The following is a 20,415-nucleotide window of genomic DNA, read 5'->3' as shown; positions in this document are numbered from 1 at the left end:
GAGGAGAATGAGAGCTGGCTTTAGAGTGAGATGGTCACCACACAGCCATCATTCGGAGCCATCTTTGTTTCCATGTCCCTCACCCTTCATGAAATCAGAGTAGTCTTCACACTCGGCTGAACACATCCACTTCCCAGCCTCTTCCCTCCCTTCTTTGAAAACATGGCAGGGAAGTGGTGTAGACAGTTCTCAGGATTTCTTTCCAATTCTAGCAATACAGGAAGACAGGCTGGGAAACAGACTACAGTCATTGGGGTTTCAGCCTCCTCCTAGTCTCCATCTCTGAATCTGATCACTCAAACGTTCAAGTCTGAGTTACAGTAGTTCTGGTGAGCTGTCCTCTGAGAACTAAGTAAGCACTTGAGGGCCAGGAAAACCTAGGGTCTATCTAGTTCCCTACGTGGTCACCAGCTACCATGTAACTTGTGCAGGTTTTAACATCTACTGGGGTCTGGATGTAACATCTGTGCCAAGGAGACAACACAATCACTGTGAGGAAGAAAAACTGGAAAAATCAGGATGGAGACTTTTACTAAATCTACTGAGCATGGAGCTTCGCACACAACAACAGTTACAGAGGCACTCGGTGTGTACCATCACCACTGCCTGCCATGTTCCGATTTCCCAAAGAATAGAAAGACAGAAAACCTGAAAGAGTGCCACTTGCCTCTGACCCCAGAGCCAAGACCAGGGCCTCAGATCAAGGTCTCTTAGTAATTCCTGAGGACAGGGAAGCTCTTTCTTATACTTGAAGGGGTATCTGTGGCCAACTTCCAGGGATCTCTGACAACACACATCCCAGCTTACTAGGTCTGAGTCTCTGAAGTCTCCAACAAGGCAAGGCACAACACAACTCTGGGTCAGCACCTCTGGGTACAAGAACATTTGTATGGCAAATACCAAGTCACACACACCATAACAGACCAAAGGAACACAAGTCCTGAAAAGAGAGGCCTGGAAAACTGAGCATGCATCAAAACCCCTCTATCCCAAATCCCCAACACTGGGAAAACAAAACTCGGAGACTGTTACTGCATCTGAGAAACAGCCTAATGGTTGAGCACGCAGCTTCCCCAAATTGGTCAGGTAATAAATATTCTGCCTCTGTTTTGCTAAATGTCTGTCTCTGTTTTTAATGGGCCACAAGATTGAGGCTGACAATACCCATGCTCACAACTGTGACAAATATGTAAATGAAAATACGAAACGAGCGCAACTATGTCCCAACGAAAACTATTTACAGAATGAAGCGAGGAGACTGAACAGTGCGAGCCGCTGGAGTACATCCTTCAGTGTCTAAGGTGGATTGGCAGCTCGTGGGAGCCACAAGTGCAGAGGGAGTATCTGACCACCCAGTCTCTCTCGGAAATGCTTTCATGGAAAGAATGATTAGGATGGGGGTTTTCTCAGTGCTTGAAATTAGGAGAAATATAAAACAACGTGATTTACAAGAAACAAAAAATTTCAGTGTGAAAGTATTATTCACAACAATGGAAACTTGAATTGACTGCTGAAATTTCTGATTCATCAGACCCCCTAAATGTCACTGTGCGAATATGCAAAGTTAAAGTTAAAGGTACCTGTGTCCAGAGCAGCTCTGGAAACAGGCTTCCAGAATGTTAGCAATTCAGTCAAGGGCACCAGCATTTTCTCATCAACCAAAACTGGTCTGTTATTTTTTTTTTTTCCCTCCAAAGAGGAAGCAAATTAAAACACCAGGGAAGTCCATATTTCCAAGTTCTCTGCTGTTCCCAAGTATCAGGGGGCCACAAGCACAAATGTTTCTGAGACACAGATAGACAGCACTATGTCCACAAGGCCACAAACTGAAACAAAGGCTGAGAATCAGCTGGAGGGGTACAAAAAGCACACCAACCAAGCAGAAGCCTTCAGGGCTTATTTGAAAGCGGCTGCCAGCGGCACAGTACAAACCATGCAACTCCAATGCACAGGGCTATGCCAGTAAGTGAGCCTGAAAACACAGAAGGTAAATAAACCATGCCTTGATGAGGGCAGGTTAGACCTCAGAGTGAAGAGCTCCCGTATGCAGGACACTCATGTCTAAGAAGATGGTGGCCTCAGAGCAAGCAGAGGCCACACAACCACAATCTTGGCAGAGCTGGAAGAAACCTCTTTAACCAAAGGCTTTAAGGAAGTCTTGCAACAAATACTGAGCAGAATAGTGAATCAGAGAAATACTTGTTTAAAACATTTGCTAACAGCTGACCTGAAGTCAAAAACACTGAGAAGGAATGGGGAGGAAGCAACATTTCTAATTGGGACTGCAGAAGGCAGCTGCAATAGACGAAAGACCACATGGTACGTTCAGCAAGGACGCACACGATTTATAAGGCAGGACAACAGGCGAGGGGCATGCCTGCAAAGGCACGGGCTTGCTTGCATTTGTCTGTGTACATTTCCTGCAGGGGACTTGTTTTCTCTCCTCATGTACTATTTCAGACCATAGTGATTTATATCTTATAAATCTCACCTCTCTTCATCAAAGATAAAAAGACCAAGGAACTATTTTTATCTACAGAAAAATAAAAAGGGGCTTGTTTTCCTTATATGTTGTAACCGGCACACAATAGCAAGCTATAATTGATGTTTGGTTGAATTGAAATTAAATTTAAAGCTTCTCTTAAGGACATGGGTTTTTAATTTCACTTAGGTATTCATTTCTATACTGAATGGGAAAATTTTAAAATCAGGTCAGATTATGGATCTCAGTATGACACTAAAACAGTTGTATAACTGTAGTCGTTGTTGGTTTCTGCGACTCAACTTCCTTGTCTGTACAATGGGGTGAGAGTCCCCACTGCATCCCAAGTAGTCCTGTGAATAAAACAAGACATGAGTCCATATGCAAGAGTCTAGCGGCAACAGGCAAGCAGGAAGGGACTGATTTAATGTGCCTTCCCTTCCCTGGTGCAGCATAATATAATGTGATATTTAGAATTTTAATTCAGGCAATTACTTAAGTAGTAATTGCTATTTGTATTTACATAGCTGCTTTGATCCAAGAAGCTCAAAGGGCTTACTAAATTTAGCATTTTAATAAATGTTTCATTTGCATTCTGTGGGTTCTGTTTACCCACACCAAAACTTGGAATTTCCTGAAGGGACTGTTTCCTCAAGTAAAGTGAACAAGGTAATGTCTTCATGTGTGCAGGCATCCCAGGTCTCACTTCTGTCTATTAAGAGGTCGTGACTCTATAGCAGCATAGCAGCAAGGCATGGGAGAGGAGGCTTTGGACACACCTGCTTCCTCCTGTGGCTCTCCTTTAGCTTTGGGCATGCTCAACTTGATCCCAGCGCGCTCCTCTGAGGCACTGACAACAGGGGTGTTTATTGCACCAATGGCTTTATATATAATCAGCACGATAAACATTATTAAATTGTCAGGAGAGACTCAAAGCAGGAAGCGTCGCACCGCACTGCATTCTAACGATGCTGACCGTCCATGATTGCACGGGGACAGGATCTTAACAAGCCTTGATCTGAGTGTTGGCATCCGCCTCACAAATCACATGGGCCGTTCCTCCTCGCGCACTGTTGAATACTGATGGACGTCTCCACCCTGCACAACAGGGAAGTGGGTTTCTATTGGCAATCTTTACCAAAGTGTGTTTCTTCCCTTCTCTACACTCAAGGGTTTACCCTGAATGATTTAATTATAATTTTCCTTGTGTAAGACAAATTAAAGAGGAGAGTAGGAGTGTCGTGCCAAGCACATTATTTATCTCTTTAACAGATTGCAGCTCACCAAACCCCAGAGCTACTGCTGCGGCGGCTGCTCACAGAGGCTGCAAAACGTACGGGGCAAGCAGGAGTGGGAAGACGGAGATTTCCAAATGGCATGGAGACATGTGAGCCAGGTAAGAGCCTTACACATCCCACGACTGAAAAAAAAAATTCTCTCTCTTTCTCTCTCCAACCAATTCTTACACACAACACTCCTAGATCTTTTCAGGAAAACAATCCCCTGAAGGCTGCTCACTGAGGACGGAGTTTGCCAGGCTGGATTACTGTGCACAGTGGCAAGGCCTCTTGTTTGTGCCGTTACTGCTCTTGAGGGTGGGGTGGGGGGGAGAGTATTCCCTGGCAATCGCAGGAGTGCCTGTAAGGATGCATTATTTCACAAATGCCCTAGAGAGGGAGGGATAAAAGGTTTTCGTGACAGCAGGGAGAACTTCTGAGGTGTCTCCCTGATAGCTCGGTACACACGAGAGCATACTTCCATAATGACACCCTCCTCTTTCTTATTGCTTCTTTTTGCTGCCCTCTTCTACTCGTAAAGTGGCCACCACCTATGGGACTTTAAAATACACCATAAGAAGGGGCTGGGCTAGTGGTAGACCACTAGCCTAGCATATCCCTGGCCTTGCCAATAAATGAATAAATATTCAATCTGAGAAGGGAAAGACAGGCTCATACTCATTTTTAGGTACCTGTATGCATATGAAACCAGCTTAAAGATTATTGATTGTAGAATGATCAGTTTTATAAGGTTAAAGCTACTATGCTATCTTTAACCTAAGGTATTATAATCAGTTCAAAGGCTGCAGGTACAAAGTGGGGATTTTACCTTTGTGGTAAAGCTTCTGCTTAACATGTCCAAGGCCCTGCACTCACCAAAAATTAAAACCAAGTGTGTTTGCTTGAGTTTTCCTTGAATCCAGCCACCACCGCCAATGTAGCAGATAATACAAAATGGGACAAGCAAGGGAGTAACTAACGTATAATTTGCTCGTTCCCTCCTCTCTGCATGTGCAACAAGACCTCAGCCTGTTCTCACATCCAGATTCAGGCTGGTGGAACTCTCGATTCTCTTCTGATCCACGGTCTAATTTTAGCATAAGATTAAATGCAACATTTGTGCAGACAAATAAGGACCATAAAAAAAAAAATCAAACAAACTTAGTCTGCAGGAATTAGACTGTGTCTTAGATCCACTTCCTCTCAAATGTGTCTGAAGCTATGAAGAGGCCTATTCTTCTCCGGCTTGCCTCCTTGCCGCTCTACCATCGGACTGCAGATATAGAACCTTTTAGGAGGAAACTGAGCACAGTGCATCTAAACAAGGAGACTTTTCTGGGTCGCGGAAAATCTGTGCAGTCTCCACAGCGGCCAACAAGATTGCAACAAATACCTTAAGTGCATCGGTCGGCATTTTTCAGTGCACGGCCTCCTGCTCCGCCTATGGATAAAGATGTAATTCAATCACTCTGCAGTAAATGGACAGCATCATCCTCGGGACAGGGAGAGCCGCTACCACAAAGGGCAGCAGCTTAGAATCTTTCTGTTTAAGCCATCTGAGGCTTGCTACTTGAAAATTAAAAAGAAAAGAAATAAAGACATTATAATAGATTCTAGGGCAGAACTGATGACCGCTTTCCAGGTACACGTATCCTCCCCTGGAAAGCGGGAAACGCAGGAAGCTGTGCTTGGCCCAGGCTACAAACCGACCCTTCCTGTTCACCGTTCTAGTCTTCAATCCCTTCTAGACCACTAAGTTTAAAGCATCTTTTCGTACTTTCCATGACTACCAGAGACATTCCAAGGAAATCTTCAAGGAGGCTTCCCGTTATTAGAGTTACAACATATATGTGTTACCCTCGTAAGTATATGTGCAACTCAGGAGGGATACATTCTGAGACATGAGCAACATCACAGTGTATCCTCATGAAGACCTAAATGATACAAGATTACGCATCTAGGCTATGTGTGCATATGCAAACACACGTGGTACCATCACCGTCTGCTCTTACGGTCCCAACAGGATGGCCAAAACATCCCAATATTAAACCAAATGCAAGAAAAACACAATGCAACCGAGGCATGAGGTAACATACGATGCAGGAGGTTGCTTCCACGCTAACATGGTGAAACATATTTTGGAGAGTTACAGGAGGAATAGAGCCTAAATAACGATTACACAGCACAGGACAGTAAGCACATCGACTGATTCGACATCATCACTGTCAAGGGTTATATCCCGTTTATCACTGTACGTGCGACACTTTCCACACAACGGGCTTACTACATGACCACGGCTACAAACACTGGGGCGATGCTTCCGTCTGCGCAGTTACGATGACTACGTCATCAGTGAAGGGATCTTTCATATCCATTATATTATCTGGCCGCCACTGTGCAGGTGGTCACATACCGACACACCACTACGTAATTATGAAGAATTGTACGTTATATTTCAGACGCATTTTTCTAATATAGCAATGCATATCTAGCTAAAACAGAGGGCACTGTGCCCAGTATTTTGGAAAACGTATGAAACGATACTACTCTTGCTCAGTTGATAGATAAAAATTAAACTTTCTCACCAAGTCATCTGGACTTACAAAAACAAAATAGCGAATTTGCTTTTGCCTGATAAAAGTATTTTGCTGGGAGAATTCATGGTAAGGCTTCTTGCCTTCTGTGTCTACAAGCTCTAAATATGAAATATACAGGAAAGGGTCTAAAAAGAGTAAGCAGTGAAAAAAAATGGTCCACTTGAGGGTCCTTATATATTCCATTTCTGAAGCATACTTCAACATTGGCAACACTGCTTTTGGCTGAAACACAGCTTCCTTTCCCTGGGGCTTAAGGAACACAACAGAGTCAGGATCTTAAAACAATCCAAGCTTCAACTATCATTCATCAAGAGCTCGAGGCACTGAAAACATAAAGTGTTAACTTATAAACAGGAACGCACCAGATGGGACAATGCTACCTCAAGGACCATCAGGAGAAAGTAAGCCTCAGTCCAACTCACCATCATTTACATCTTTCCTTAGTGCCTACGCCGAAAAGGCTCATGCTTCCTTCGCTTCTTTCTGGGACACGTGATGAGGAATATGGATGGGTTCCCCCACTTCAAGGGGGAGCAGTACATACTAACAGTAAGCGCTTGGCCTCCTCACACCAAGTCTTGAAATTGTACACAGCACACAGCACTGTCGCCTCCGAAGGTGCTCCGAGCCAAGGTGTTCACTTTGCATGGAGTGAGCTCCCCGGCAAAGCACACAGTTGACCTGGAAGCCTTGGGAGCCAACCCTTCCGATGAGGAGCTACCAGACATCTGCCAGGGCTCCTAAGACAAGCGTACATCTGAGAAAGTGCTAACCCCATAGTGAAAAGGTGCAAATGATTAGATGCCTCACACCCAAACCATAGCGAATACGCTCTGGAGTAACCATGAGTACAATGAGGTTTCCCAGAGACAAAGAACTGGGCAAGGCCAACTGCCCCTTGCAGGTGGAAGACAGTACTGACCACAGACAAGGGTGGGCGTGTGCCTACCTTTCCCGTTTGGGAGTGTGGACCGAGAGTTGTCCATTGGTAGAGGCGTGTGGGTTCATGATGAGGGAGGTCTTGGAAGGTGCCGAGTTTGAGACGCACGTGCTGGTCAGGTCTAGGCTGCTGTGGTTGCTGCCTGTGGTCTCCTCTGCAGTGTGGGCACTTGTCACTTCTTTCCAGAGCTGCTGCAGTTCCGCTGGAATCATGCCTGAAACAAACAAATTGGATAATCAAATCAATTAACAGCTAATTCCGTCCCTCTTCAAACAGTAATTAAATCAAAGAGTCAGTAAACAAAGCTTAGTGTTAGGGGGGGCTTTGGGGTGTTCACACTTTCCTTTTTGCCCTCCCAACTACGCAAATATGGTAGTGATAAGTGCACCCTCCCACTGAGCAGCCATTGAAGTCCCCTCTTCACATAGAAAAGACACCTTGAGAAGGATGCAAGCAACAGCTATTCTGCAACAGCATGGCTCCCTCCATCCAAAGGCTGTTTCTCAGTTTTAGGAGACCAGACGCAGGCCGGCTTACTTCTAGGCACATAGGAGGCCTCAAAATAAATTCGTTCAACTATAGGCTCATGACAACATGAACCACAAAATGAGTAATTTTTGTGCTTAAGTCTAAAATGATGACAAATAGCTTTGTTATTAAATATAGTTTGTATTAATCACTTTTAGACATAAATTATGAATTCATACCATCTTCCTGAAATGCTTTTCAACTTTTAACAGTCAAATTGATTATACTATGATTATTTCATTAACACACCTATCTTTCTCATTAATTTTGGTTTCTAGTACCACATGCTTAATTGATGGATGTGTCTACTGAAGACTGTGTAACTTTTTATACAAGTAACACTATTATTACTGTCATTTTTGAGATCAATGCTAATGAGCCATTGCCGAGTAAAATGGAAAGGAAAATCAGCTTGGAGTAATAAAGTTCTCTTGTTTGCTTGAATGGGGTCAAAATGGGCAGGGGTCTCCAAGAAATTCTTGTCAACCATTATTTTCTCTAAAATGAGATCCCATCAGCATGGTAACCTCATCACTGTGGACCATAGTGTCTTTATCCTATCCGGCAAAGCCTGCACAGGCCAGACTTCCCAAATTCTAACTCACTGTGTATTTTAGGTTGGCCTTAATGCCCAGAGACAGGTTCTGAACTGCATCTAAGAACAGCAGAAGCTACAGCTTCCTCTGAAGGAGGAAAAGCAGCCACACACCCTGTACTTTCCAAGGCAACTCCACCTCAGAACTGCGTGTCTGGGCTGCAGGTCATTGTCCCCATCGGCGCTCCTAGAGAGCCAGCCATTTTCTGGTTAGATAGCAACAGCCGAAACAGGCTTGTTTCCTACCAAACCAAACGTACAGGATTGAAAAAAAAAAAAAAGAAGGCTGTGTGCATTATATTCATTTGAAACACATAATAAAAAAAAATGCCAAGGTCTAAATTTAATTTATTTTTGTCATTTAGAATACAATGGCTAGATAATCATCTCAACGTGATCAGCCAAACATCTTTACTTTGCTAAACTGTTAAAGATTTTAATTATGCCAGCATTGGAGAGCACTGGTCTAATGAGGCGATGGACTCCAGAGAATCCGAGTGGTTAAGAACTGTGAAATGAGTCTGATAGGATTTTTTTATATTCACCGTGGATCGTTTGCATATCAAAGAGGAGTAAATTATTGCACAGCAGACCAATAACCTTCCCCGCCTTTCTAAGAGGAGCAGTAACAAAAACAGTTGGTCTCTCCAAGCAGTGCTCCGGGAGAATGTTCAAATGCTCAAGTATTTGCAATTAATATATATTATAAAGGGAGCGTCAAATAATACATCGAGTGGTCAGAGATCCTTCAAACGCATCCTCGACAGCCGAGTGGGTTTCCTTCTCCCTTCATAAAAATCAAATGCCAATTATATTTTGATGGATTTTGTCCCAAATGAGCATTTAGTTATTAGGCATATTCAATTATTCCTTGTCCCCTGAAATCAAACCTTGAGGCAAATTAACCAAAGGGAAAGGTCACGACACAATCCTGGGGACGGTTTTGCTGCGTGTGGGCTATTATTTTCAACCCCTTTTCAAAGTGACAGGTAGGATGTGCCTACAGCTAGCAGGTCTGCCACTGTGATCCACACACTGACAATTACCAGTAAACAAAGCTGACCCTGGGACCAGGGTTTACTCAATTGAAACAACGGGGAACAGGCTGGTCTACAGACGAGGGCGTATTGGTATGAAGGCAGAGAAGTCAACACCTATTTTTATTTTCCAGTGAGTGAACACAGGAAAAGACACAGCCACCTATTTTTCAACTCCGACTAATTGATTTCTGGGTCACCTGCAAGGGGAAGAACATGGGTCTACCAACAGCTGCCTTCACGAACCTTCCTTCTGAGGAGAACAAGACTCGGAGGCTACTCCAAAGGGACAGCTCTTCTCTGGCAAATTAAGAACAAGACAAATGTGTTCACCACGCATTACAACTGCACGTGCAGTGGTGGCAGTCTGCTTTTCTTCTATTCCAGGAAGCTGGCACATCGGGTTCCGCATGGACCAAGCAGAAAGAGGGACCCAATGAGTGACAACAGCACTCTGGGGCAAAATGTCAATGCGGTCATTAGGCTCAAACACATTCTCCATAGACTGAAGGCAGGAGCAGTCGATAGGAGTCCTCCTTTTCAGGTCATGTTACTCAGTGACTACCAGCCACTCCAGTATGACTACACCTCATGACAGGTGAAGACAGACAGCAGCTAAGCTGGTACCTATCAGACAATGCGGATTCCATTTTTAGGTATCATGTGTTTCATTCAGAATGGTGCAGTAAGTGTATCAAATTAGACAAATCCATTAATTGGTACATAACAAAGCAGGCAGAGTCCATATTTTAAAAAAAAATTAAAAGGTTGTAATAACAGAAATGGGACATTTCTGTATAAAACTACTGGTATTAAGGACAATCAAATGCTGAATGAAACCGGATGAGAAGAGAGAGACTTATTATAGCAAACGAAGAGGAGGCTCCAGAGCAGCAGCTCTCAACCAGGGCTGAATGACCCATTCACAGGGGTTGCCTAACGTCCTAACCGTAGCAAAACTACAGTCATGTAGCAGCAACAAAAGTGATTTTATGGTTGGGGGTCACCACAACATGAGGAACTGTATTAAGGGGATCACAGCCTTAGGAAGGTTGACAACCACTGCTCTAGAATAATCCAAAAGGAAAAACACTCTAGCATATATACTATATCATATAATATAGTATAGAAAATCTCCAGAAAAAGGCCTTTCAGATATCACTCACTATGCCCATACTTTTGGATTTACACACAGGTTTAAGGTAGCTTGGCAGGGTCATGCAGGAGCTGCGGGAGAGTCCTGATGGTTTCATTATGAAGCGGGCATTCCCAGCACTTTCAGACACCTCGCCCTGGTGCCTCCCAACGTTTCTTTCATTTTTTTTTTTTTTACTTCCGCTTCTTTTTTTTTTCCCTAGGACAACCTGTCCCTTCATTATAAAAGAAAACGCAGGCAGAGGTTTAACAAATGTATGCTGCGGGACAGCTGACAGATTACTGCTTGTGGAACTCAATTTTACAACCCCAGGTATCACTGGCTCCAAGACAAACAGTTGATCAACCTTTTTCTGTCCTTGTACGTCCGTACCCAGGTGACCATGTTCAAGCAAGCAGAAAGTTGATTTAAACCTCATAATGACATCAGTTTTAAGCCATCATCTCTCGGATAAAAAAGAATTGTGTTGTAGTTCAAACGTGACTGAACGCTCTTGAGCCACTTGGCAGAGGAGCCTGGGGAGACTCAAGGGAGTTCCTGCTTCATGAGAGACAGCCTTAACTGTGGTCCCCTTTATGCCCAGCGCCCAATGCCACCCATACCAACATTTACACGCATGCCATCTCGGGCGCACATGCAGACACCCCTTAGACTCTACATATGCCTTTCCTAACGTTGCATGCGCTGATAGTTACAGCAGACTGCTCAGCATATCCATCAATGCCGCGGCCCGCGTGCTGCCGACGGGGTCTCTGATGTGCCGCCACAGAGATTACACTGCATGCATCAGCACATTCATTTCTCTTGCATTACACGTGAGCTTGTCTTGTCACTGCCCAATTGCCCTCTTTTCGGACAGCTTAACTGATGTACTGTAACAATGAACCTTAGTGAGCAAACTTAATAGTACAGGAGCTGTGGGAAAAGACGAGAGCGAGGGAAGCCCGAGTCTGGTGGGTGTGTCAGAACAGCCTTCCATGTTTCCAACAATAAACCAGAGGGTGTAATTAATGCAGGTTATAACACTATGCAAGCACAAAACATGCATTAGCCAGAGTGTCCTTCCTTTGCCCTGTGTTCAGCTCCCACTTCTTCCCACCAGACGGCAATGGAGGAGGTGCCTCTCAGATGCCAAGCAGCTCAGCAGACAAGGCGAGGACAGGTGGGAGGGCAGGAGGAAGTGAAAGGAGTGAAGAGCCACAATCTTAGCATTAAAAGCAAAGAAAAACAACAACAAAAACCCTAAGGGACAGATGTTGGGTGTGGTTGACCCGGGAGACAAAACCCAAATAGACACACCTCACTGGCTCCATGCAACACCAAAAATTTCTAGACAAATGACTGCCTCTTCAGCAGTACAAAAGAGACCCATCATTCTCACCCAGCTTCAGAAGGCAAATGAATCCAGTGCCTTCCTAGGGCAAATCCTAGGAAGCCATAGCTTTCATCTATCCAGTAGCAAGTCCAGATCCGCTACAGCAAGAACTGTGGGCCTTAAGGATGTGGAATCTGCAGTACCACACTCAGCCATGCTTGCATAGGATCCCACAGTGAATATCATGGAGCAAGGATGCTCAAATCCCTCATAGGAAAAGATATATGTCAGACTGCGTCTTGGTACACACCTAAATTCTCAGCTGTTGCTCAAGAGACTGAGACAGGAGTTGGAGGCCAGCCTTGGGTTACAAAGCGAGAGATTCTGTCTGGAAAGAAAGATGGGCAAAATGGAATGGAGGAAGGAAGAAAGGATAGAAAAGAGAGGAGAGGAGGCTGCCATGGTATCTGAAAGAACCCATGAACATCCTGTTTAGATTTAAATCAGACTTACATTAATTATGGTACTCAATACTATGTGAATAATTAAACCATTGCTATCTCTGACTACTGATAGAATAGCAAGCAAGACATCTGTCCGTGTTCAGCACAGATATCAGTATGGCTTCTTTTCTTTCTTTCAGTGTGTACTTGAGAGAGTCTGAGAATGTGAACTGGGCATGCATAGCACAGTGGGTATTTGGGACAAGGGAACTGGCCTTTAGTCACAGTCATGGCCTTCCGATATCCTCCCCCACCCCACAATTCCCGTTTTAGTCTTGAGTAAATCAGAGTTGCTTACACCCACAGGGTCTCCTAAGAACACCTACAGATTCCCTTTGTCTCTGATGCCAGCAACTTTCAAAGACGATTCAAGGTATGTTATCTATTAAACATTGACACTTTTCAGGCTGGAGAGATGGTTCATTGGTTAAAAGCACTGACTGTTTTTCCACAGGACTCGGGTTAGATTCCCAGCACCGATATGACGGTTCGTAGCCATCTGTAACTCCAGTTCCCAAAGACCTGACACCCTCTTCTGGCATCCATAGGCACTGCATTCACATGGTGCACAGACATTCATGCAGGCAAAACATCCATACACACAAATAAAGAATTAAAGACAAAACGAACAAACAAACAAAAAGCAAGGAAACAAACAAATGATAAACACCAAAAATCCTTAATACTTTTCAAGGAATCAAAGTTTATTAAAAAAATAACTGAGAAAGAAAGAACGAAAGAAAGAAAGAAAGAAAGAAAGAAAGAAAGAAAGAAAGAAAGAAAGAAAGAAAGAAAGAAAGAGAGAAAGGAAGAGAGAAAGAAGGAAAGAAAGAAAAAAAATCTGGAAAAAGTAACTGGAAATAAGTGCTCAATTCATTTGCTAAAATAAGCAGAAAAATATAAAAAAGAAACAGAAACAGAACAAAAAATATCCCACTAATTTTCAGAAACCGGAAGGATTTTATTAACATTTATGATGGACATAAAGTTGATAGTGTGCCTAAATTTTTAAAAACTGGTATCTAGTGCCCAGTTAAGGCATCTCTCCCAGAGGCCCTGGGCGCCATTCCTAACACTCACAGGGCATCTTACAATTGTCTAATTCCAGTCCCAGAAGATCTGATGCCTTCTTCTGGCCTCTACATGAATCAGGCACACACAGAGGATAGCTCTACATGCAAATAAAAATGCAATAATAAATAGTTTTAAATGGTGTTTATACAAAATATTACTAAGATTTAAATGTGGAGCCCAGAATCATGGACTCAGGAGGTGGAGGCAGGAGGATTGTGAATTCCAGGTTAGCCTGAGCTATGTCAGAAATCCTATCAGAGAGGGAGAAGAGAAGAAGCCAAGGAGGGAGGGAGGAAGAAAAGGGGTGTATTGTTCAGAGACAAGAAAGGAAGAAGGAAGGAAAAAAGGAACTTTGCATGTTGCAAAATATGTTTTAACATGTATGATTTAAAAAGTATGTTTCAAGAACATTGGGAACCAAAATGCCAAGGGACTGCATTGAAACATTTAGTAAGAGCAAGGAACATGAGTTTCCCCTTTCCCCAACACTGCAACTCTGCCCTTGTGAGCATTCAGGTCCTTGACTCTTCCTCCTGACACCAACAGGCACTGCAAACACCCATCTGCTTTTGTGGCTGTTGGCTAATGCCTCTCTGTGCGTGTTTCGGGTAAGCACTTCTCTGCATTCCACACAGGTAGAGATCAAGAAACACCCCATGCGCTCTGCCCACCGTCTCCACGGAGCTGCTTCCCGAATAATGGATGCATACCTTGAGCAAGAGGTTGGAGGGGAAGGGCAGGCTGCCCGGGCTGAATTGTTAGAAGGCCTTGGCGCTGCAGAGACAGAAGGTGCTGCTGCTGCAGCTGCTGCATCTGTAGAAGCTGCTGCTGGAAAGCCAACTGCTGGGTAGCCACCTGCTGTTGCTGCAAGAAACAGTGAGGGGCAGAAATGAGATGACCACTTTCCAATGAAGGTTAAAAGTGTGCATGTTTCAAAACTCGCCACCACCTTCAAAACCCTGAGGACTGCAACCTGAGCTCAGTGGAGGACTCAATGTCAAGGTTTAAAAGGGACACAATGAACCATGTCTGAAGACAGGTAAGGGGGGGAGGTCTGTGTTAACGCTTCTGCTGCCCGCCCCCCTAGGGAAAGGGTTCTTGTGACAAGCCTGCTTTCCTGACAGTAGGAAAAATGTGACTTCTGTAGTCAAGACATGAACTTTTGAGATTTTGAAATCTGTAAATATTCACACTAGAAAGGAGATTCCATCCTTCTAGTCTGCAAGGATTTGAACCCTAAACTCTTGAGGTGTAAAAGAACAGGATGTCTCCCTCCCTGCCTGCACTGGCAAGGGCCTTTCACTACTGTTTATCACTTCTGACATAAATAAATGAGAAAAAATCAGACCTTTGAAGAAGAAAAACTTCATCTAATATTGTTAATTAGCCATGACAAACGATGAAATAACATTGTAAATCTTTCATAGAAACAGCCACTAGATTTTAATTACGAACATTCATAATTTAGCAAACAACATCATCCTCCAGCATGAGCGTTTAATGTGAACAGGCACTCCAAACTTTAGCTCCTTCGGCTGGCTTGAGTTTCAACCTCCAAGTTGTCCCGAGTCTCCCGCCCACTTTGTTCTTGAAAGGAGGGGCTTTAAGATATGATAAATATCTCTGTTGACTGGACAATGACAGGAGGAAAACTTTTGTTGTGTAAAACATCAATACATCATTCCTGTGTTTAGCAGGCTTTACCCCAGCCAAAAAAAATTAATGTAGATTTCCTCAGTAATTATCTGAGTGATAGAAAGATAATATGGTGCAGGAATACAATAAATAGAAGGAAATTATCTAATATCCTAAATCTGCTAGGAATCATATCGAGGTGGAGGTCTTGGCTATAGCTAACAATTAGAAAGGAAAAATTTAACCCTTTCCAAACTGAATCCAAATATATATATATGTGTGTGTGTGTGTGTGTGTGTGTGTGTGTGTGTGTGTGTCTATGTACATATATATACATATATCTCTTTAAGGAACACACAAGAGCTCTTTTTTAATTCTAAATATTATTTCAAAGGACAGCAACACTTTTGCGACTGAGATGATGACCCAGTGTTTTTAGACCCTGTTTCGCTTAATAAAGATACTTTACAAACAACTGCATTCACTTTAACCTAACACATGACCTTGATCTGATATGGCCGTAAAATGGTGTGTGCACCGAGACCTTCTGATGCAAAGTTCAAAGGAAGAGAAAAATGGTGGTTTCCTTTTGGCCTCTGTGTAGTTTATTTTACAGTTAAAAAAAAATAAGGAAAAAAAAGCCATCGTCCTCATATTAGTAACCAATTTCAGACTTACCACCATGCCACTGAGAAAGTTAATTGAGTTTCACTCCAAAAAACAAATTCTATACCACTAACAACAAAAATTTAAATAAATTTAAATGAAAAGCCAGTACTTTCATTTTAAGAACAGCATGCAGAAAATGATCCAATTGTTTTTACCCCTTCCCAAGTTACCACCTTAATGTGAAAGCCAGTGATAGTTATATTCGTGTCAAAAGGATTTTTTCCCTTCTTCAACAGATATTAACTCAAGACATTAAAGAAGGGGGATACGGACACAGTCAAAGACTGGGGAATTAGCCCCTGTTAAAGTCAAATATAAAAGGGGGGGTGGAGGCTAGGGCGGGTGCTTCCTGTCTTACTGTAAATGAATGTTTAAAAATTGTGTATTTATATGAAATGACTGATGCCTTTTTCTGTTGTCTGTGGCCATCCCTAGGCAAGGCCCATGAAAGCCGTCCACGTTTGAAAAGCCAGGATATAAAAGTATACAAGGCCCATTGTCCCGAGAAGAATTTAAAAGCAACACTGGTTGCCAAACCGTGCTCCCCACCCAGTTACCAAACACAGGATACGAGGCCGTTTGTTTACTTCTCACAGTTGAATGCACACAAAAAAGGTCTCTGCACAGTCCCCGGACAGGTCAGCAGGCAGGGTTAAAATGCTCAAATGCCCTGATAAACCTTGCGTTTCGGGTCCCCTCCCCAGAGCTGCAGTCAAAGGTCTGTTTTCCTTTCTTTGGCTAACTCCCTACTGCCTAACATAAACTGTCATAACTGGCCAGGACAAACGGCCCTTTTAAAACAATCGGTTTAGCCACCTCACCGCGCAGGATGGCACCCCCACCCCCCACCTACGCCCAGCTCGATTTTAAGATGAATTCTCCCATCTACTTTCCAAACTACTTTGAGTCCAGGACCAGGGAGCTGTGCTTCCATGGTATCCTTGCCTACATCTCTGGCACCATCAACACCTATATCCAAAGGAACATCTTGGAAGTCAAACTTCCCCAGGGGGTATCAGGAAAAGACAGATAATGCACTGGCTACAAGTTCACAGATAGTCAAAAAAAAAAAAAAAAAAAAGTGTCGGGGGGGGGAGCAGGAGAAGAAGTACCTGAAGGCAGAAAATGGTGTGCCTTCAACAACAGTCCATCCCGTACAGGAATACAATGGCTCCGTCTGCCAACGTCTATGTTCAAACCCTGCCAAAATCACCACCGCCACGTCACACCACAGCTACCACCCTGTGACTCGCTCACTGTAGCACAGGAGGGACCATCACCTGCATGATGATCTGGGGACACAAGCCCTTGACATCGCAGAGAAGCAGGATTTTCCAACAGTCCGGTGGTGCCATGAACACACAGTGAAACCCAAGGGCACACACTTGTCTGACCCCACCTGTCTGCCTGCCTATAAGGTACACTGAGGCCGCATCAAGCCATGGGCCACAGTAAGCCTACAGTCCTCAAGATGCAAACAGACAAACAAACAAGAACAAAAGTCTACTACGATGCAGGAGCCCCTTTGCTTGCGGACGCAGCATGCTCATCTGCCCATCGCTCTCTGCCCAAACTCACAAGTCACTATCATGTTTATGCTCCCCCGACAACAGCTTTTCGGGAACTCTCTTCTACTGGGGGAACTTCCCCCACTCCTCCTCTTTCTGGAGCCCTCAGAGCTCATCTGAACTTTCATGTCTTCCCAGCACGCGGATGTGCTTCCCAAACTCTGTCCACAAGACCAAATAAGAGGTTAATAAGAAGTGGCAACGGGAAGGAAGAACACAGCCCCCCGGTAACTGATAAGAGTGGCGGTGGCAGCCCTTTCTAGTGCGTCTTCAAATATGGAGTTAAAGATCTTTAAAAACTAAATTTTGATGCCTTTGAAAAGAAAGAAGCACAAAATAACAACAGGGGGTTATTGCCTGCAAGCCACGGGGGAGAAACTCCATGATTCTTCTTCTCCCTTTTGAAGGCTGTGAGAAATCGGATTCAAAAAAGCAGCGGCAGAAGGGGAAACCTCTTGAGGCTGTAACCATTTCCTGCGATCATGCATAATGTACTTCAAAAGTGGGTTGTTACCAATTCTGTTGATCAATTGCACCTCCTTCGTAGCCCTTCTTTTTTTCTGCTGTGTTTACATCTGATGTGACTCAATGACAAGCACTGTCTGAGACTGTGAAACAGGCCTGTCATGTTGATTTATGGGCGCATCAAACCCCAACTTGTCCAAACTGAAGCTCGCAGTTCATTAATTAGAGAGTTGTGACTTTGAAGTCAGCTTTCAGACTGTGGTTTTTAACATTTGGCTTAATTTATATGCTCTTGAATGTGGATCTCTAAGGGGAAAAACTGAAATTCCCTCCTTGTCTTTGAACTTCTTTTGACCGCACAATAATCATTTCTTTGTCCAGAGTGATGCCTGCAATCCCGGAGTCATTAAGGCGCATTGAACTGCCACTGATGAGTAAGCCCCGCTGAATTAGAAAAACAGCCAGGAAAACAAAGCTGAGAGCCTTCTGCGGGGTGATATCTCACAATTACATGCCTTCCCTCCCCGTGCCATTTCCATTTTAATTACTGTTAGTCCTTTAGATTTACATTTTAGACACTTTTTAATCTGGTCCCTTTTTTATTAGAGCAGCGCCCGGTAGCGAGCCACTGTCCTTAAGACTGTGTCAGCATTTTCATTAATATGCCTCCTTCCTTTACCCCAAAACTGCCCCTGCTCCGCGGGGGGTTTACAAGCAGCCTGCTGAACAGGACTCCCGGGGTGGGGAACCTGGCAGAGCCTAGGAAACGTTTCCAATTTGTGCACAGGGAGGGGCTGGCATGGGGAGAAAAGTCTGGGAAACTCCCATGTGTAAAAGCCATCGTACAGACTCGTGTGAGGGGCAGGGATGTGGAGTCAGTCACCTGGCAAGACGCCCCCACAAGAGCAAAGGAACTGATTGCGGAGGGCTGGTAGAGAAGCTAGGAAAGAGGGTAGCATGCTGTCCGAGGAATTTAGAAATTTTGTGGTTGCAGCGGGAGATCCTGAAGCAGAAGCTTCCGGACCACTGTGGAATGTGAAAGGTACAAGGACGTCCTAACACCTAGGCGGCTCCCAAAAGTGACACCACCCCGGACTCATGGAGCACACCGAAGGCTAAGTGGGAACGAACCCTCCCGGGAAAGTCTCAGGGTGTATGGGGCTCCAAGCATCACCTGCGTGGGCAGTGCAGCCAAATGCAGCACATTGGGAATGCTATAAAGAACTGGGACACAGAAGGAAATGCAGTGCAGTGTTTGCTTGTTTGCTTTTCCTCAGTCCAGTACAGGTGACCTGAGACCACGTCCCTTAACTTTAAGTCATGCTATCTAGTGCATGCATTAAGCAATTAGGACATGCTCAACATGCAAAAGGTCAAATGAAGACGGGCATGTTTAATCTTGTTTGCTTGCCTGACACTGCGAGAAGCTAGCTGGCCAACGGAAAAGGCCATTGCCACCTGCCCAAACACTTGAGTTCATCAAACAAACAAACAAACAAACAAACCAATAATTAAATGATGGGAAACAACAACAACAACAACTAAGTGTGTGTGTGTGTCCTTCTCCAATTTTGTTCCTCCCCATCCTGGCTGCATGCTGGTCCTCCGTGGTACCACAGGAACCCAGAACACTGCTCCTGATGCTGTCACCACAGAGCTACACTGTGGTGATGATGTAAAGTAAGGGATCGAGAAATCTTAGCACAAACAGGACAATAATTCTTGGTCTGAAAGCCGAGAACCGATAGAGTCAGCTGAGTTGGGCAATCATTTAAAAGATGAATGACAGTTTAATAGCCACTAGATAGTCCCCTGAGATCTGTGGTTTCAAAGTAAAATATGCATTGTCGGTACCTCTTTCGGCTGTTTTCCAGCATGTTGCTGTTGGAGGAGTTGAAGCTGCAACTGTTCTTGTTGTTTCTTATAAAATTCTTGAAGCTGCTGCTACAAGGGAGAGAGGAGGGGTCGGTAAGTAACAGAAGAGCAAGGCCCACTGTCCCCATCCACACCACGCGCAAACTGTGATTTGAAAAATAGCATCCTTTTATCTGCAAGGGCCTGACCTTTTACTTTGAAACCTGACAATAAATTCCACGGACACTGACTATTCTTGGCATTAAGGTCTGAGGAGTAATCTCAAAAATGAACTGATGAAAAACATACCATTTTCTACACAAATTAATTAAAATAAGGCAAGGGATGACCTTTGATTGTACAACAAAGCCAAGACGCCCTTGCAGAGTCTGGTCAGTCTCCAGTGCAGGCTTTCTAAATTACGGGGTGGGGGGTGGGGGGGCAAGGAGGGTCCCACCCTTGTATGCTTCAACGACGTTGGGAACTTCCTGAGTCTATCCTCACCATTCTCTATCAGTGACTTCTATCCCTGTGGCAGCTAGCCTTATCTGTTGGGTTCAGACTGCCTCTCCAGTCTGAGGATTATGTCCCCAAGACCCAAGGGCAGCCACAAGTTTATCTGAGCATCAGTACGTGCAGAAAAAGTAAATTCTGTGCCTTGAAATTAATGAACTCCAAAATGTTTTGTATGTTCAAGAAAAAAAAAATTTTAAGGTAAGC

General features: G+C 44.1%; 1 protein-coding gene across 9 annotated transcripts in view; it reads right to left on the bottom strand.

Annotated features, from left to right (window-relative positions):
- Nucleotides 1-20,415, bottom strand: part of Foxp1 (forkhead box P1) — a 611,987-nt gene that overhangs the window by 65,161 nt on the left and 526,411 nt on the right. For 7 of the 9 annotated variants that reach the window (XM_057790915.1, XM_057790890.1, XM_057790899.1 and 4 more), the window contains 3 exons: nt 19,696-19,785; nt 14,215-14,368; nt 7,306-7,510 (listed from right to left, as the gene is read on the bottom strand). In XM_057790915.1, coding sequence (XP_057646898.1) covers nt 7,306-7,510; nt 14,215-14,368; nt 19,696-19,785 — 449 coding nt within the window. The remainder of the gene's footprint in view (nt 1-7,305; nt 7,511-14,214; nt 14,369-19,695; nt 19,786-20,415) is intronic. The other 2 variants (XM_057790924.1, XM_057790906.1) reach the window with 1 other exon arrangement.

The sequence above is a fragment of the Chionomys nivalis genome, chromosome 1 (assembly GCF_950005125.1).
Source record: "Chionomys nivalis chromosome 1, mChiNiv1.1, whole genome shotgun sequence".
NCBI classification, from domain to species: domain Eukaryota; kingdom Metazoa; phylum Chordata; class Mammalia; order Rodentia; family Cricetidae; genus Chionomys; species Chionomys nivalis.
The sequence above is the reverse complement of the archived record's forward strand: the minus strand, read 5'-3'. Positions and strand labels throughout refer to the sequence as shown.